The following is an 18,313-nucleotide window of genomic DNA, read 5'->3' as shown; positions in this document are numbered from 1 at the left end:
GATGCGATAGCTAGATTTGGTTTCCAATAATTAATGTAATTTTTATTTATTATCCAGTTTTACAGAAAAAAAGGTCCTTAAATTCGTGACAGTATGCCTTTAAGGTTAGTAGGTATTGGGTTTGCATGAATGAATACGCTTCGGATATTGGGTGTCACAAAGGTATGTACATGTATATAGAAATATTATTTATATTGTTATATAAAACACACAGTGCAACGTGTTGGGTTTGACTTCTCTTCTGTTAAACACTAACAACTGAAGATTAAAAAAAACACCCAACAAACCCCCTCCAAAAAACCCAAACAACCCCCCCAAACCCCCCCCCAAACCCCCCCCCCCCCCCCCCCCCACAAAACCCCCACAAACAACCCCTGAACATTTGTTCTGGACAGAGGTGTTGCCCATCAGAATTTACTTCAATCGTAACTCAATATACACACATAGTAAATGAAACTGAAATGACAGCTATCTGTGGACATTAAATAGTTATCACATCCCAGTATTATGCAATGATATACTGAATATCATCAAAATTAATCATTAGGACTAAAATTGTGGATACTCAGTTACTTATGAATACAGAATTGATTGGACCTGGGAAAACAAAACGTGCTGTTTGATAATGGGGTTTTTTCTTTACTTTTTTGTTTTGTTTTGTTTATGCTAAGTACAAGACAGGCATATTTCTACATTAAAATATCAATATTTATCGCGGGTAATGAACGCAGCGAAGAAATCAACTGACACTCACAGGGGTGTTTTTACAAAGTTATAAGACAGCGTATCAGTCGAAGATGACAAGTGATATCGACCAATAACTCATGTGTTCGAATCCAAGGCCTTTCTTAGGATCAGTTAACAGGGGAGGGTGGATATATATATATATATACACACACACATACCGTGAAACTCCTCTAAACCGAACACCTTTGAGACCAAGTAAAACATCTGGTTTTAAGAGGTATCCGGTTTAGAGATGTTCTCTTCTGTACAAATATTTAAAAGGGGGCCACAAAAAACGTCAGTTTTTTTTAGGGAATTCCGGTTTACAGAGGCTCCGGTTTTGAGAGGTTTGACGATATATATATGTCTATCTATCTATCTATCTATATCTATATATCTCAAAACCGGACCCTCTGTGTGTATACATACAGTGAAATTTCTCTAAATCGGACATCCTCGGGACCATATAGATACATATTTTATGGCCTGGCAGCTACTTACATGGTGAGTCTCGGTTGCGACATGTAGTCCTTGACGATGTGGCTGACGCGACTCAGGTAGTGTGGGTGGAGGATGACCACGTAGTCCGCCTCCTTCACCGAGTAGCCAGTCTGCGTGAAGTACTTCACCCAGTGAATCTATAACACAGTTTGTGGTTCAGAAATAATACGTAAGCTTATATCTACAAAATGTAATTCTTAAAAAAACCCTACATTATATGTATTAAAAACTTAATTAAAATATGATTAACTTAAAAAAAATTAACGTCTTTGGTTTTTTTTTGCCTGAGATGCGATGATTCGTAGGACCGATAGCCAGGATGAACAGAAAGATGGGATTTTGATCTGAATGGGTCTGGCTTCAGACATTTCGGAGATAACGACACCACTAGAGCACACTGATTTATTAATCATAGGCTATTGGATATCAAACATATGATCATTTTAACACAGTCATAGAGAGGAAACCCGCTACATTTTGTTTTCATTAGTAAGGGATCTTTTATATGCACCATCCCACAGACAGGATAATACATACCACGGCCTTTGATATATCAATCGTCGTGCACTGGCTGGAACGAGCAATAGCCCAATGGGCCCATCGATGGGGACCGATCCCAAACCGACCGCGCATCAAGCATGTGCTATCCTGTCTCTGGGATGGTACATATAAAAGATCCCTTCATACTAACAGAAAAATGTAGCGGGTTTCCTCTCTAAATCCATATATCAGAATTACCAAATGTTTGACATCCAATATCCGATGATTAATTAATCGATGTGCTCCAGTGGTGTCGTTTAACAAAACAAACTTCGGTGGGTTTTTTCACAGACAACTAAACCTGTTCTAATTACCATAACACTGATTTGCATTTCTTTGGTGCTCAATATACATGTATATGTATGAGATATAAACAAAAAGAAAGAAATGTTTTATTTAACAATGCACTCAACACATTTTATTTACGGTTATATGGCGTCAAACATATGGTTAAGGAACACACAGAGTTTGAGAGGAACCCGCTGTCGCCACTACATGGGCTACTCTTTCCGATTAGCAGCAAGGGATCTTTTATTTGCGCTTCCCACAGGCAGGATAGCACAAACTATGGCTTTTATTGAACCAGTTATGGATCACTGGTCGGTGCAAGTGGTTTACACCTACCCACTGAGCCTTGCGGAGCACTCACTCAGGGTTTGGAGTCGGTATCTGGATTAAAAATCCCATGCCTCGACTGGGATCCGAACCCAGTACCTACCAGCCTGTAGACCGATGGCCTAAGAGATATAAACAATGCCGACCACTTACCATTGTGTAATTTTTCTCCAAGTCTGCGATGGATATTATATTATAGAGGTTCATTTTGTCATGCTTTGTATGCAAAACGTTTGGTGAAGCCTGAAAGAGAAAACGCATTTTAAAAATGTTTAATAGTGCATAAGCTACGAACGTCGAACAATACAGACATATGCATATATTTTAATATTGCTTTTAAGTTAAAAAATAAAATAAAAAAACCCGACGGAATTTAATAAATACTGGTACGCTATTTATTGCACAAACCAACATTTATTACAGTGACATAATGATAGTTACATCATACCAAATAGAATCCCATATACCACAAATGTTAACGCTGCCATGGATCGTCTGGCCGGATCCAATACGGATGAAAACCTTACGGATGACCCCGGATAGTGGTCTATCCGCGGCCCCGTACGGATGCACCACGGTTTAACTACGGTTTTCAACGGATAAACCGAGGATTATTAAGGACAGGGGTTAGCTGACAACAGGGAGCGCTACGGGTCGCTAAGAATCGGTATAGTTTAGTACGGACCACAACGGATTGTCACGAATGATGCCGGATCGTATTCGTGGCTAACCAACGTCCTGATCTTTGACAGTTTGACCGGAGCTGTAAAATACTATACACAATACATCAACCAAACTATGATTAATATATATATATATATGAATGCTACTACACGTCCCCCAAAGTACAAACCCCAAAGTACAATGTATGTGGAACCTTTCATGTCTCTTTCTCAATATAAATTGAGTGCAGGAGAAATATATCATGTGATTGTGATGTACTGGAGCCAATTTCACAAAACATCGTATAGTAAGTTTACGTCTGCGACTAGCAGTTATGCCGGGCATACATTTATACGTGTTTGGTATCTATTTCACGAAGAAAAGTACATCATTACGAAAAATTGAGCATTTTAAGTATGAACGGAAATGAAATATGTGTACTTGTAACTATATCTATGGTACTGTAACAGTATTAAGAATTGTGGTTTAGTCGTAGATTTACGATTACATGCAAAACTAGGCTTACGATATTCAGTGAATTTGGGCCCAGGGTCCCGTTCCACGAAGCAATCTTAGCACTAAGGTCACCTTAACTACTCTATGCGCTTGAGGTGATCGTTGCGCTAAGATCGCTTCGTGGAACGGGGCCCATGCCGTAGGAACGATATTTGAAGTGTGTGTGTGTGTGTCTGTGTCTGTGTGTGTGGTGTGTGTGTGTGTGTGTGTCTCTCTCTCTCTGTGTGTGTGTGTGTGTGTGTGTGTGTGTGTCTGTGTGTGTGTATGTGTCTGTGTGTGTGTGTGTCTGTGTGTGTGTCTGTGTGTGTCGGTCTGTGTGTGTATGTGTGTGTCTCTGTGTGTGTGTGTGTATGTGTGTGTGTCTGTGTGTGTGTGTGTGTGTGTGTGTGTGTGTGTGTGTGTGTCTGTGTGTGTGTGTGTGTGTGTGTCTGTGTGTGTTACAATCTCTAGTGGTGGAGCACAAGCATGATTTTTACTTTTATTTATATAGATTACGACCAAAACAACAACAACAACAACAACAACAACGAAAAAACCTTTCCATTTCCGTCTTCAAGGTTCCTACGGGCCTGATGTGTTATGTTATGAGAACTTACTGATGCAATAATTTCCTCTAAGGTTAAAAGCAGGTCTGCTCTTGTTTTCGCTTCAGTCTCTTCCACGCCAAGAGCTCGCAGTATATGTACTGTATCATCGACGTAAACTTTCTTAATCTGAAAAACATGTGGCATGACAGCTAATGAACACGAGTATAGCACCGTACGTCCTCTCTCTCTCTCTCTCTCTCTCTTCCCGTCGCTCTTCTCTCTCTCTCTCTGCCTCTCTCTTCTCTCTCTGTCTCTCTCTGTGTGTGTGTTCAGTCTCTCTCTGTGTGTCTTCTCTCTCTCTCTCTCTCTTCTCTCTCTCTCGTCTCTCTCTCTCTCCTCTCTCTCTCTGTCCTGTATCTCTGTCTCCTCTCTCCTCTCTCTCTCCCTCCCACCATCTCTCTCTCCCTAATCTCTCTCCTATCCTCCCTCTCTCGCGCCTCTCTCTCTCTCTCTCTCTATCTCTCTCTCCCTCTCCTCCCCCCCCCCCCCCTCTCTCTCTCTCTCTAGCTCTCTCCTCTCTCTGTCTCTCTCTGTCTCTGTGTGTGTCTCTCTCTCTTTCTCTCTCTCTCTGTCTCTCTCTCTATTACTTTTTTCTTAATTGGTCATCATCACAACGTACTAATATCAACAGTGGTTACAGGATAAAATATATTCCAACGAGCTCAAATACCTCAAAGATTGGCAGAAACCCAACGTTCAATGCGTGACTTTCTTATTTAGGACTCAAAGAACTGCATTATCCAATACACTTAAATCCCAAAGGGTTTTGGTCATACTGACGTGTATGACTTCATTGCCCTGGAGTCGGTTGTTTAAATGTTAGTTAGTTAACAGACATTTTCAAAACCTAATATTGAATCAATACAAATAATAATTGAAAACATAATGTTAAAACTTGATTTACAACTAAAAGAATCCATACATAATCAAATATAAAGTTGATTTTGTATTTGTACAAAAAATAATTAAAAGGAAAATATTGGACTAACCAAGGGTTAATTTAACTATGCTTTGAACAACCGGACTCAGGACTTCAATAACGGTAAATAGTCCCAATGATTATATTTATTAAGACACCCTAAAACTGAATTTTCTCTTCCTCTCCCCCTCTCTCTCTTTCTTTCTCTCTCTTTCTTTCTCTCTCTTTCTGTCTCTCGCTCTCTCTCTCTCTCTCTCTCTCTCTCTCTCTCTCTCTCTCTCTCTCTCTCTCTCTCTCTCTCTCTCTCTCTCTCTCTCGCTCTCTCTCTCTGTACATAAACTCACGTGTGTGACATTGGCTGTGGGATTGACAGGCTCTGTCGTGGAAGTAACCGGAGTTCCAGTTGCATTTCCAGTGGTGGGTTGGGGTGTTCCGGGCGTGGTCGGGTGTCTCACTGGAAACAGTTCTGACGGTAAACTCGTATGACCAAGATCAATCTGCAAGAAACAGAAAGGCGATGTACACTTAGACTTAAGACTTAAACTGTATGTTGGTGCCTATGTCTTTTCAAGGTTTAGACACACACTAAGATTACATACAGTCCAGCTTGCTATATGGGTATACCGACTATCACATCTAGAAAATGTATGCCACTGGCAAAAGTAGGCGTACCGGCTCCCATATTTGTAGGGGGCGGGTTGGCTTTTGCCCGGATTAAAACAAAATGCCCGAATCTGGATAAAAACATTTATTTATATTAGCATTACTACCAAACAGCTATATAGGGTTGCAAACGAATCTATACGCATTTTTATATGGATTACAACAAAGTTTGAGGATAGAATGATGGAAATACATGGTAAAAAAAGTTTCTAGAGGTTGTATTATACAAAATAAAATCCCATATGTGATATTATTAACGTACTCGGCTAAGAATACTATATGCAACATATCAACCACATTATGAATACTACAAGTCCAAAACACCACTCACAAAGTATTAACCGAAAACAAGTGAAACCTTCCATTGCTGATTTTCGCTATAACCGGATGTGCTGGATCTATATTCTAGTCCGGAGTGAGAGCACAGTTTAATCATCTGGATAGGTGTATTTTAAAAGATCCTTTACTGCTGACAGAAAAAAAATGTAGCAGATTTTCTCTGAAGACTTCGTGTTAAAGTTATTAAATGTTTGACATTCAGTAGCCGATAATTAATTAATCAGCGTGCGTTAGTGGTGTCAAACAAAAAAAATAACTTAGCAATAGGATTACTAGCCATTGACTTCCATGTAGGACAGATAACCCAAATAGTGAGGTATGTCCCAATTTAGTTGGATATAACATGAAAAACAAAAATAAACAAACACATGAACAAATAAATGAATAACGACGGCCGGAAGTAGGCGAGTATAGTAGGTGGTTACAATTGCCTCGTAACAATACCAGAAGTAACTACTGAAAACTCTCCGTGGTCAAACTAAGCCCACATGTATAGCTAAAGCTGATGGAAAAAGACAGGTGTGTGGCACGGACAACCACAAAAGACAAGCACCCGTTGCGGTTAGAGATACAAGGACTGGGATGTGGAGGAGGACAACGAAAGCAGTTGCAAGATAGGAGAAGCTGCCAGATCGGGAAGAAATGAGCCGGAAGTCAAAGAAAAGAAAGATAAAGGGGGTAATGGGATATATATATATATATATATATATATATATATATATTAACAATAATAAAAAATAAATAACAATAATAAAAATAATAATAATAATAATAATAATAATAATAATAATGATAATAAAATCCTCTAAATCTCACCTTCAACATGTGTCTTTCTGTCGGATTTCTCTCGTCGACGTCCACGATCACTTGGAAGAAAGGTCTGGCGCCTAAGCTGTGGATGAGCTCCAGGGCCGTCTCAAAAGACCATGAATCGCCAGTATCGTTCGAGTAGGACCACCCTCCCACCTGCGATATCAGCTTGTGAAAGTCTCGGAGGGTTTCTGCTCTTCTGTCCACGCTCTCGTTCATACAGCTGGAATAAAACTCTTTAACCTTCTGCTGGGCTGTTCCTCGTGGGGTGTGACTTTCTGAAAAGACAACGTTAATGCACGTAAAATCATGAGTAGAGCGAAAACAGTAGCCTATGTTAAGGCAAGAATTTCGCGGAAATACATGCTTCGCCTACCATAAGTTTATTCAGTGTTGTTGATAGATGAATCCATAGATGGTCATCTCAATCCATGTTTAAAAAAAAAAAAAAAAAAAAAAAAATAATAATAAAAAATTGAAATTTAATAATTTAAATTTAATTTTTAAAAACCCCCATGTAGTGAGATGAACATTCAAAGATGTAAATATAACCCAAAGTTCATTTATATAAGGCCTACAGTTTGTGAGAAACACATATGTAGAGCTAAAAGCAAAAGTTATTCAGTCAGCCGCAAAGGTAACGCCTTTATCTCGCCTTTTTAATCTACAATAAGTAGATAAAACACAAGACGTAATGCAGTTTTACCAAAATCGTGTGAGTGATATTAATAGCGCCAAACGTAGAATATTTGTTATTTTTTCCCATAATTACATATTAATTGCTAGAAATTACTTGTGAATGAAAGAGTTTTTGTATAATATCCATTTGCTCCATTTCGTACAAAGATACAATAACTGTTTGAATACAATGAAGGTTTTGTGTTTTTATCAGTGATTTTTGGTTTTCTCTCTTTGCGAGTTAGGAGTTTTTATTGCAGGGGAGATGTGTGGGTGATTGTGTGTGTGTGCGTGTATCTGTGTATATGAGTGTGTGTCTTTGTATGGGGAGAGAGATATGTGTGTGTGCGCGCATTTGTATATGTGTGTGTATTTGTGTATATATATATATGCGTTTGTGCGTCCGTATGCGTGCATTCATGTATAACTTTGTACGTGTGTCGTTTAAAGAGCGTGTGTGTGCGTACGTATGTGTGTGTTCATGTATACATTTGCACGTGTGGCGTTTAATCTACATACCTATGAGATTCTTGAGAATGTAGAGGTTTTTGCCCGACAGCTCCTGGAAGCGATCCCACTTCTGGTAGCCCCTGGGAATGGGGTTGTTCTTGACCCAGCCCCCACAGGCGTACAGGTAGAAGTCGTCGCACGGGTTAACGGACGGGTCCAATGCGTCCAGCAGGGAACTCGAGGCCTTGATGCATTCCTGGCGTCTTGCAGAACTCCTCGGCTAAAACCAGGGAATTAGACATCAGTGCCATAACGACGCAAACAACCTTTAACATCTTGAAAGGTTCCTTATATTTGTATTTCTGTCGGCAGGTCGATCCCTTGAAGACACGACCGCTTCTGCGTGATTCACGAAGCTTCATCATCTATTTGCTTAAACTTCTTCAACTATGGTGAATAAACTATGGATGTTTTTGAAATATGTTTTACCTTGGTCTTAGTGAAAAAAATATCATTAAAATGTCGTCTGCTAAACTCAAGGTATTGTATTGACGTTTTCACCACACGTCTGTCTTGGCAAAAAGCTTAAATATCTCTTTTCACAAACACAAGGTATGGTTGAGTGGAAACCGAAAATGATCTCTATAGCTAACTTACGATCAGCTAATTTACAATCAGCTAACTTACGATCAGCTAACTTACGATCAACTAAACGAAACTGGATTCTTCTGATGCCTTATATATATCAGGTTCACAAGTAACTACGTAATTACTCCTACATATCCGCCGGACACGTGAATGTCAACTCCATAACAAGTCCTGTCTTATGTGGAGTTAATATTCAACGGGTGTCCGGACATTAACTGCAGCCAGGCGGTATTCTCGGAAACACGATATCTGCCGTTGAAGTCCTAACAAGAGACTCGATCTCGCCGGCATAGCAAGTAATTCCCCTGTCATTACGGTATGTCGCATTGTTGAAAACGTCTTTATTAAAATATGTCAATATCTAAGAATTCGGAGCGCGTAATTAATAATTCATTGTAAACTTTCCGGGGTTTTCTGTGTCCATATTTCATGACAGGTATTCAAATCATAGGGAGTAAGAGGAGTAACGGAAAGACAAACAGTAGGAATTAATTCGCATGTCATAACGATATGTTGGCTCGGAGACGAATGCTCTTTTGTTTTTGACATATGAAATGCTGTGTTTTAGTCACGTAAAGGCTAATTTATACAATATTTCAATTATTACATTATTAAAATTTATATAATATTTGTAATTCTTATTATTACAAAAGCTGCAAGCTTTAAAATCTATTTTTAAAACAAGTTAGACCTTTATAAGGACATTCCCGAATTTGCTGCAATTTTAAAGATGTTATCGACTAGCAGAGTATTGTTAATGTTTCTGATCGTTCTAATATTTGTACTAGTTTAAATTTCATTTTATTTTCTAAAATAAGTTTTGTTTTCGTACGTACGAAATTACTTGAAGACAAACTCCAGTTTGGGTTTCTTACAAATATTAAAACGTCCAGAAACACATTGAATATACAGACACTGATATTCTAAACAATTTTTTTTATTTAATATGTAACTTTAATCGTAGAAATATTGTATTAGTCGGAAACATCTTACAATGCAGCAAACTCAGGAATGTCCCTTTAACGGACTCATAGAGTTAAATTTATCTGCTATACTTTTACTGGTGCTATTGTCGTCATCTTGATTGCTGCAGAAGAATTTATTACCGTTTTCAAAATATGCCCTTTTGAATTAGGCATACCCTTAAAACTATAGAAGCAGAAACACATATCTTGTATATTTTCATTGTTTCTAAGGAAGCAATCTTTGTTGCTAGGTAGTTAAAAACAATAGTGCCTGAACCTTGAAAATGTATGGGCACGTAAATAGAGTTTACTCCTAGGCCTACTACTAAAATAAAAATACATCTTTTGTGCACCTCATGATATAAAATTATGAGATGCGCAAAACGTTTTAGTTGGTTTTTGGTTTTGTTATCAGAACATACCAAAAACAAATAAAATATCATTTCGCTGATCGCATTTGGTAACAGCCTTCTTTTCCAGACATATAGCCAAGATAGCTGTGACATATGCTTGAACACTAATTAGATATACATGCAGATGCGAAAATCTGCTTGAACGCTTATTGGAGGAGGAGATGTTTTATCTAATGACACACTCAACACATTCTATTTACGGTTATATGGCGTCAGACACATGGTTAAGGACCACACAGATAATGAGAGAGGAAACCCGCTGTCGCTACTTAATGGACTACTCGTTTTCGATTAGCAGCAAGGGATCTTTTATATGCACCATCCCACAGACAGGACAGCACATACCATGGCGTTTGGTATACCAGTCGTGGTGCACTGGCTGGAACGTGAAATAGCCTAAACGGGCATTGGATATAGGTGCGACAATCAAGTTAGAAACAGAACGAAAAGAGACACCTACCCGGTACAGGGACGGGTCTGGTGAGCCCGACGGTGAGGCCAATGATGACAGCCAGGGCGAGCACCATGAACACCATGAGGAACTTCTCTAGGGCGGTCCTGTTCTTCAGACATGACGCTTTGATCGTGAGCACGTCGTCGTATTCCTCAACTATGTCGTCCTCGGAATCCGTCCTCCCGAATGGAGCGTCTGTCATCTGGGGATATGAAAGAAAACAAATGATTCTTATTGGAAAAGAAAAAAGAATGGGTCAAATTTACGAAGCCTGGGGTTTTGTTTTCTTAAGAAAGAAATGTTTTATTTAACGACGCACTCAACACATTTTATTTACGGTTATGTGGCGTCAGACATATGGTTAAGGACCACACAGATTTTGAGAGGAAACCCGCTGTCGCCACTACATGGGCTACTCTTTTCGATTAACAGCAAGGGATCTCTTATTTGCGCTTCCCACAGGCAGGATAGCACAAACCATGGCCTTTGTTGAACCAGTTATGGATCACTGGTCGGTGCAAGTGGTTTACACCTACCTTGAGCCTTGCGGAGCACTCACTCAGGGTTTGGAGTCAGTATCTGGATTAAAAATCCCATGCCTCGACTGGGATCCGAATCCAATACCTACCAGCCTGTAGACCGATGGCCTAACCACGACGCCACCGAGGCCGGTTTGTTTTCTTAAAGACAGGAGGTTAAAGGCATAGTCACGGATTCAAGGACGAAAAGTAGAAAATAAATGAAAATCACATAAATATTTGGAAACCAAATCTGACTATTGAATCACCGTATCTAAACTAGGATGAAGTGAAATCCATGTCAATCCTCTTGACAATATTAATTTTTAAATTATGGACCGTTGCCATAATTCATTTTTTTTATATTTATAAAATATCATTAATAACTGGAGTATGATGGTTAATTAGATTGTTGAATAAAGTACATTTTGGGACAAATCAAATACATATTTTTCACGTAATACTTTGTTAGGACATTTAATAGGTCAGTGGTCTGTGACAATATGCCTTTAAGAATTGTGAATATAATTAGACAAAGACAGGAATTATAAATTCGGCCCTAATTGGTTTAGCACTTGGTAATGTTTAATCATGTTTTGCCTTTACCATAGTTTGACACCCAATAGCCGATGTATTTTTACGTGCTGGGATATTACATACAACGGCCTTTGATATGACAATCGTGATACACTGGTTGCCACACACACACACACACACACACACACACACACACACACCGATGGGGATCGATCCTAGTAAACTGGTTGGAATACAATATGTCCAAATCCGTATCTCAGCACAACATAGAGATCAAGTGGGATTTATATTACATTGTGACATGACTACAAAAATAGTGTAAGTATCTTTCTACTTGATTTGAGATCTTACGTCCACCACGACTTCAAGGCATATTGTCACAGACCATTAACCTATTAGATATATATATTTGATTTGTGTCTAAATGTACTTTATTCAACCATCTACATAACCACTATACTTCACCTATTAATGATATTTCGTAAAAATAATTGAATTATGGCAATGGTCCATAATTCAAAAACTAATATTTCCAAGAGGGTTGACAATGACTTCACTCCAACATAGTTCAGTTAAGGTGATGTGATAAGGTAGATTTGGTTTCCACAAATTAATGTAATTTTCATGTATTATTAATTTTTAGAGAAATATGTGACAGTATGCCTTTCAGATCTCAGTCTGTAGATCTTAGCACGGCCAAGTGTTACCGCGTATCAACTTGACCTTGCATTCGACCAACCAGAACACTGCCTGACGAGACTGACAGTAACCGTTACGGATTTGGAATGTCTGTTCGAGATTGAAGTTCACCTTGACACGGCGTTGGCATACGCCATGCCATACTGACATTTGAAGATCAACCAACTTCTTCTTTGCAGCCCATATGTTCTGTTAGGTTTGTTTTTGTATCAGTACGACAATCTGCTGTTTGTAATAAAATTATATTTGGTATTTCAGCTAAACACTGAAAACTCATAAAATGCTCGTGCGTTATTCTTTCTGTAATCTGTTTTATGTCAAAGCTAATTACAAAGCCACCACAAACAATCAAGAAATTTACTCAGATTTGGATATCGCAAAAAACATCATATTCAAGTGTTTTCTATTATATACAAAACAAATTAAAAAATAGAAATGTAAATACTGGAGCTAGTGATTTTAATGGAATTGAATGGTACAGATTTCATGGAAGGGATTGTACTGTACATCTAGTTAAAACGTAGTGTTCTACTTAAAATATTATGTTCATCCAGTATATTCTTGATTGTCCCAATGTCCTGCGAAGCTCAAAACAATGTCTTGGCGTAAAATTAAGTAATTATATTTTATGGTCATCCTACACTTAGCTATCGTGCGATAGATTCCCAACGCTTAGTGACCATACATCATGCGACGAAACACGCATGAAACGATCAGGGCCCATATTTTCGAAGCTATCTTAGCGCTACGAAATGATAAAACCATCGTAGGATGTGACGTCACAACAGCACACGCCACAGTGACGTCATAGCTTACGATGAATTTTACGATGGTCGGAAGCAATACGTGCTATGGCTCCATCGCAAGTGATCATTCAACAGCTGGATTCCAATTTGGAATGCCGACATCATCGCACGTCGTACGTCGTACGTCGTACGTCGTAAAGGCTTTACTATGGCCCAAACTATTTTATGTTTCCCCAAAGGTATGCTCTCGGACGCGTACGTTGCACGATCGCTTTATTTTGAATGGATGGTCCTCGAGAAGAGGGATGGATGGATGGATGAATGACGGTTTAACGACACCCTAGCACGAAAAATACATCGGCTATTGGGTGTCAAACTATGGTAATGCAAACAAATAAGGTGATGATCAACATCAATATAAAAATTCAAGATTTAAATAAAAACAGTGTAAAGAAGAGTGCAAAAAAACAGTGTAAAGAACTGTGCAAAAATACAAATATCACAGATAGATACTGACTTTTACTCAAAATTTCAATTTGTGCTGTATTGACCATTCTCAAAGAGAATGTTACACCCCTGCACCACGGTGAGGTTACAGCTCGCGCAGGGGTTGATAAGAGGGAATCTTTCAGAAGTACATCCTGGTGAATCATCAAGATGTGTGATTATTCGGAACATTTCAATCTGATCACAAACATCGACGTCACTCCGATGGGGGCGGAACGTAGCTTAGCGGTAAACCGTTCGCAGTCGGACTAGGATCGATCCCCGTCGGTGGACCCATTGGGCTATTTTTCGTTCCAGCCAGTGCTCCACAAGTGGTGTAACAAAGGCCATGGTATGTGCTATCCTGTTTGTGGGATGGTGCATATAAAGGATCCCTTGCTGCTAATCGAAAAGAGTAGCCCATGAAGTGGCAACAGCGGGTTTCCTCCCTCAGTATCTGTGTGGTCCTTAACTACATGTCTGACGTCATATAACCGTAAATAAAATGTGTTGAGTGCGCGTCGTTAAATAAAACATTTCCTTCCTTCCTTCCTCTTTAGATGCGATTTAAACATATTGAGTTTTGTAGCATTCGACGAACGTGTAAGCGATTATACACTCGGGAATACAGGTCTTATACACACCCCTGGAAACATTGTGTGGCAGATCGATTTAAAGACATATGATTGGCTGCTACAACCGGCCTCGGTGGCGCAGTGGTTAAGCCATCGGACTACAGGCTGGTAGGCACAGAATTCGCAGCCCGGTACACAGACAGGATATCACATACCACGGCCTTTGATATATCAGTCGTGATGCACTGGCTGGAACGAGAAATAGGCTAATGGTCCCACTGACGGGGATCGATCCCAAACCGACCACGAATCAAGCGAGCGCTTTACCACTGGGCTACGTTCCGCCCCACGTTCTGTACAGAGGCACATTATAAAGTGCACTAGCACTGATCGAGGCAGTTTTAACTTTGAGATCATCTGCTTGTCTTAAACTTTAACAACACGATGACACTTTTAAATTATATTTGTAATGTTGAGCGGCAACCAGTTAATTCCCATTGCGTAATCAGCTGGATTACGTTTGGTATATGCGGGAACTTGTTTCACGTTTTCTAATCTGAGGAGATTTTTCTATTACAGATCGCGACACCAAAAAAAAAAAAAAAAAAAAAAACAACCGGGACACATATTGACAGTAATAGGCCACAGACCACAATTAATTTCGCTATGTTTCTATATAGCCTTAGTTGCTCAGAGAGAGAGAGAGAGAGAGAGAGAGAGAGAGAGAGAGAGAGAGAGAGAGAGAGAGAGAGAGAGAGAGAGAGAGAGAGAGAGAGAGAGAGAGAGGAGAGAGGGGGGGGGAGGGGGAGGGGGAGAGAGAGAGAGAGAGAGAGAGAGAGAGAGAGAGAGAGAGAGAGAGAGAGAGAGAGAGAGAGAGAGAGAGAGAGAGAGAGAGAGAGAGAGAGAGAGAGAGAGAGAGACAAACAGAGACCGACAGACACACATGACGAAGGAAAAGGAAAATAGAGATTAATATATATATATTTAAAAAACAAACATTACTTACCTTAATAGAGTTGGCATTGAGGAGTTCGTTTTCTTCTGCACATGTAGTTCTGGGGAAGAGAGAAAAAGAAAGAAAATAAATCCTCTATATTTTCTTCTATGTGTCTATAATTATGCTTATTACAACGCGACAACACCGAACACTACATAACAACATAATTATTACGCCCGGGCAGTTCCACACTTTCTCGCGATTTGTGTTTGGCAATTCGTCACGTATGAAGCGTTAAGAAAACACCAATTCACACATGAAATCCATTAATTTACTATCTGCTTCCAAAGTCAATAAGAGAAAGCGCGTTCTACTCTTGGTAGATGAAATATTAATGATACACCGTTATCTGCAACACGGCTGTCAACAAGTTACAGATTGGCATATTTTATCAGTTTGCATAGAAGCGAATTTCAATTTGCTGTTGGGTGCTATAGGTTCCATTGGACCAGCTCATTTCCCATTACCGATAATGTTAACATTTTTCAACGAAACTGATGTGGGGCACAAATGCATGGCACAATGTCTGGAACAATGTGTGGCACCTGGCATTAAAATTCCTGCCAGGAAACGAGGTATCGCGTGGCAGACAACAGATTTAAAGAATGTTTTTACTAGCAAGTTTCAGTTTTGCAGAAAATGGCAGTTCCGTTTCATTTGCAAGCTAGAATGCGTTCAACCTCTAACGTGCTACAGTGTTGTTGTAGTTATTTGTTTGTTTGTTTGTTTATTATTATTTTTTTTTAATGTTTCCGCTTTCAGCATTTTGCACCAACTGTTAACGTCAATAAACATTAACCTTTACAATCTTGAAAATACACTTTCTATCACGCTAGTATTTGCCTTTGAAGAATGAGAGATAAGTCAGGGTTACATAAAGTAAATGCTGCAATCATGAACATGGTTAAAATCATTGAACTGGCGTCCGATATAATATCAGCGATCGCGGTTTGTGAGGCAGTGCAGACGAAGTTTGATTGAAAACATATTTTATGGCATATAATGTTTATACGAAAAAGGATTGAGCACAAGTTATCCCACTTACGAAAGAAAGAAAGAAATGTTTTATTTAACGACGCACTCAACACATTTTATTTATGGTTATATGGCGTCAGAAATATGGTTAAGGACCACACAGATTTTGAGAGGAAACCCACTGTTGGCACTACACGGGCTACTCTTCCGTTAGCAGCAAGGGATCTTTTATTTGCGCTTCCCACAGGCAGGATAGCACAAACCATGGCCTTTGTTGAACCAGTTATGGATCACTGGTCGGTGCAAGTGGTTTACACCTACCCATTGAGCCTTGCAGAGCACTCACTCAGGGTTTGGAGTCGGTATCTGGATTAAAAATCCCATGCCTCGACTGGGATCCGAACCCAGTACCTACCAGCCTGTAGACCGATGGCCTACCACAACGCCACCGAGGCCGGTCCCACTTACGAAGCCCTCTCATTGCAGTTACCCCCCCCCCCAAAAAAAAAAAAACAACAAAAAAACACACACCAAAAACAAAAACAAAACAAGAAACAAACATCAAAACACCCCCACCCCCACAAAATGAACCCCGTGACGCTCATATGTAAACATCACTATTGGCAACCATACATCACTATAACAGTACGCATATCCACGTAGCGGGGGAGGGACGTAGCCCAGTGGTAAAGCGCTCGCTCGATGCGCGGTCGGTCTGGGATCGATCCCCGTCGATGGGCCCATTAGGCTATTTCTTGTTTCAACCAGTGCACCACGACTGGTATATCAAAGGCCGTGGTATGTACTACCCTGTCTGTGGGATGGTGCATATAAAAGATCCCTTGCTGCTAATCGAAAAGAGTAGCCCATGAAATGGCGATAGCTGGGTTTTTTTCTCTCAATATATACCGGTCTCGGTGGCGTCGTGGTTAGGCCATCGGTCTACAGGTTGGTAGGTACTGGGTTCGGATCCCAGTCGAAGCATGGGATTTTTAATCCAGATACTGACTCCAAACCATGAGTGAGTGCTCCGCAAGGCTCAGTGGGTAGGTGTAAACCACTTGCACCGACCAGTAATCCATAACTGGTTCAACAAAGTCCATGGTTTGTGCTATCCTGCCTGTGGGAAGCGCAAATAAAATGTCCCTTGCTGCTAATCGCAAAGAGTAGCCCATGTAGTGGCGACAGCGGATTTCCTCTCAAACTCTGTGTGGTCCTTAACCATATGTCTGACGCCATATAACCGTAAATAAAATGTGTTGAGTGCGTCGTTAAATAAAACATTTCTTTCTTTCTCTCAATATATGTATGGTCCTTAACCATATGTCTGACGCCATATAGCCGTAAATAAAAAATGTGTAGAGTGCGTCGTTAAATAAAACATTTCCTTCTTCATATCCACGTAATATATACTGATGGAAATAAGTAAGGGACCACACCAAAACTAACGGCAAAGAGTGATTGCTACCAACGTACTCATCCATAGTATCAGCTGATGGAAATAAGTACGGGACCACACCAACACTAACGGCAAAGAGTGATTGCTACCAACGTACTCATCCATAGTATCAGCTGATGGAAATAAGTACGGGACCACACCAACACTAACGGCAAAGAGTGATTGCTACCAACGTACTCATCCATAGTATCAGCTGATGGAAATAAGTACGGGACCACACCAACACTAACGGCAAAGAGTGATTGCTACCAACGTACTCATCCATAGTATCAGCTGATGGAAATAAGTACGGGACCACACCAACACTAACGGCAAAGAGTGATTGCTACCAACGTACTCATCCATAGTATCAGCTGATGGAAATAAGTACGGGACCACACCAACACTAACGGCAAAGAGTGATTGCTACCAACGTACTCATCCATAGTATCAGCTGATGGAAATAAGTAAGGGACCACACCAACACTAACGGCAAAGACTGATTGCAACCAACGTACTCATCCATAGTATCAGCTGATGGAAATAAGTAAGGGACCACACCAGCCCTAACGACAAAGAGTGATTGCTACCAACAGTATCAGCTGATGGAAATAAGTACAGGACCACACCAACACTAACGGCAAAGAGTGATTGCTACCAAAGTAGTCATCCATAGTATCAGCTGATGGAAATAAGTACGGGACCACACCAACACTAACGGCAAAGAGTGATTGCTACCAACGTACTCATCCATAGTATCAGCTGATGGAAATAAGTACGGGACCACACCAAGACTAACGGCAAAGAGTGATTGCTACCAAAGTACTCATCCATAGTATCAGCTGATGGAAATAA

General features: G+C 40.0%; 1 protein-coding gene across 1 annotated transcript in view; it reads right to left on the bottom strand.

Moving 5' to 3' along the window:
* Positions 1–18,313, bottom strand: part of LOC121383578 (endothelin-converting enzyme homolog) — a 56,438-nt gene that overhangs the window by 15,825 nt on the left and 22,300 nt on the right. The window contains exons 2-9 of the mRNA XM_041513668.1: positions 15,055–15,103; positions 10,501–10,689; positions 8,077–8,287; positions 6,886–7,157; positions 5,412–5,564; positions 4,158–4,274; positions 2,536–2,625; positions 1,228–1,364 (exon numbers count right to left, since the gene is read on the bottom strand). Coding sequence (XP_041369602.1) covers positions 1,228–1,364; positions 2,536–2,625; positions 4,158–4,274; positions 5,412–5,564; positions 6,886–7,157; positions 8,077–8,287; positions 10,501–10,689; positions 15,055–15,103 — 1,218 coding nt within the window. The remainder of the gene's footprint in view (positions 1–1,227; positions 1,365–2,535; positions 2,626–4,157; positions 4,275–5,411; positions 5,565–6,885; positions 7,158–8,076; positions 8,288–10,500; positions 10,690–15,054; positions 15,104–18,313) is intronic.

Source organism: Gigantopelta aegis, chromosome 10, assembly GCF_016097555.1.
Source record: "Gigantopelta aegis isolate Gae_Host chromosome 10, Gae_host_genome, whole genome shotgun sequence".
Classification (NCBI taxonomy): Eukaryota; Metazoa; Mollusca; class Gastropoda; order Neomphalida; family Peltospiridae; genus Gigantopelta; species Gigantopelta aegis.
This window is presented reverse-complemented; position numbering and strand designations above follow the sequence as displayed.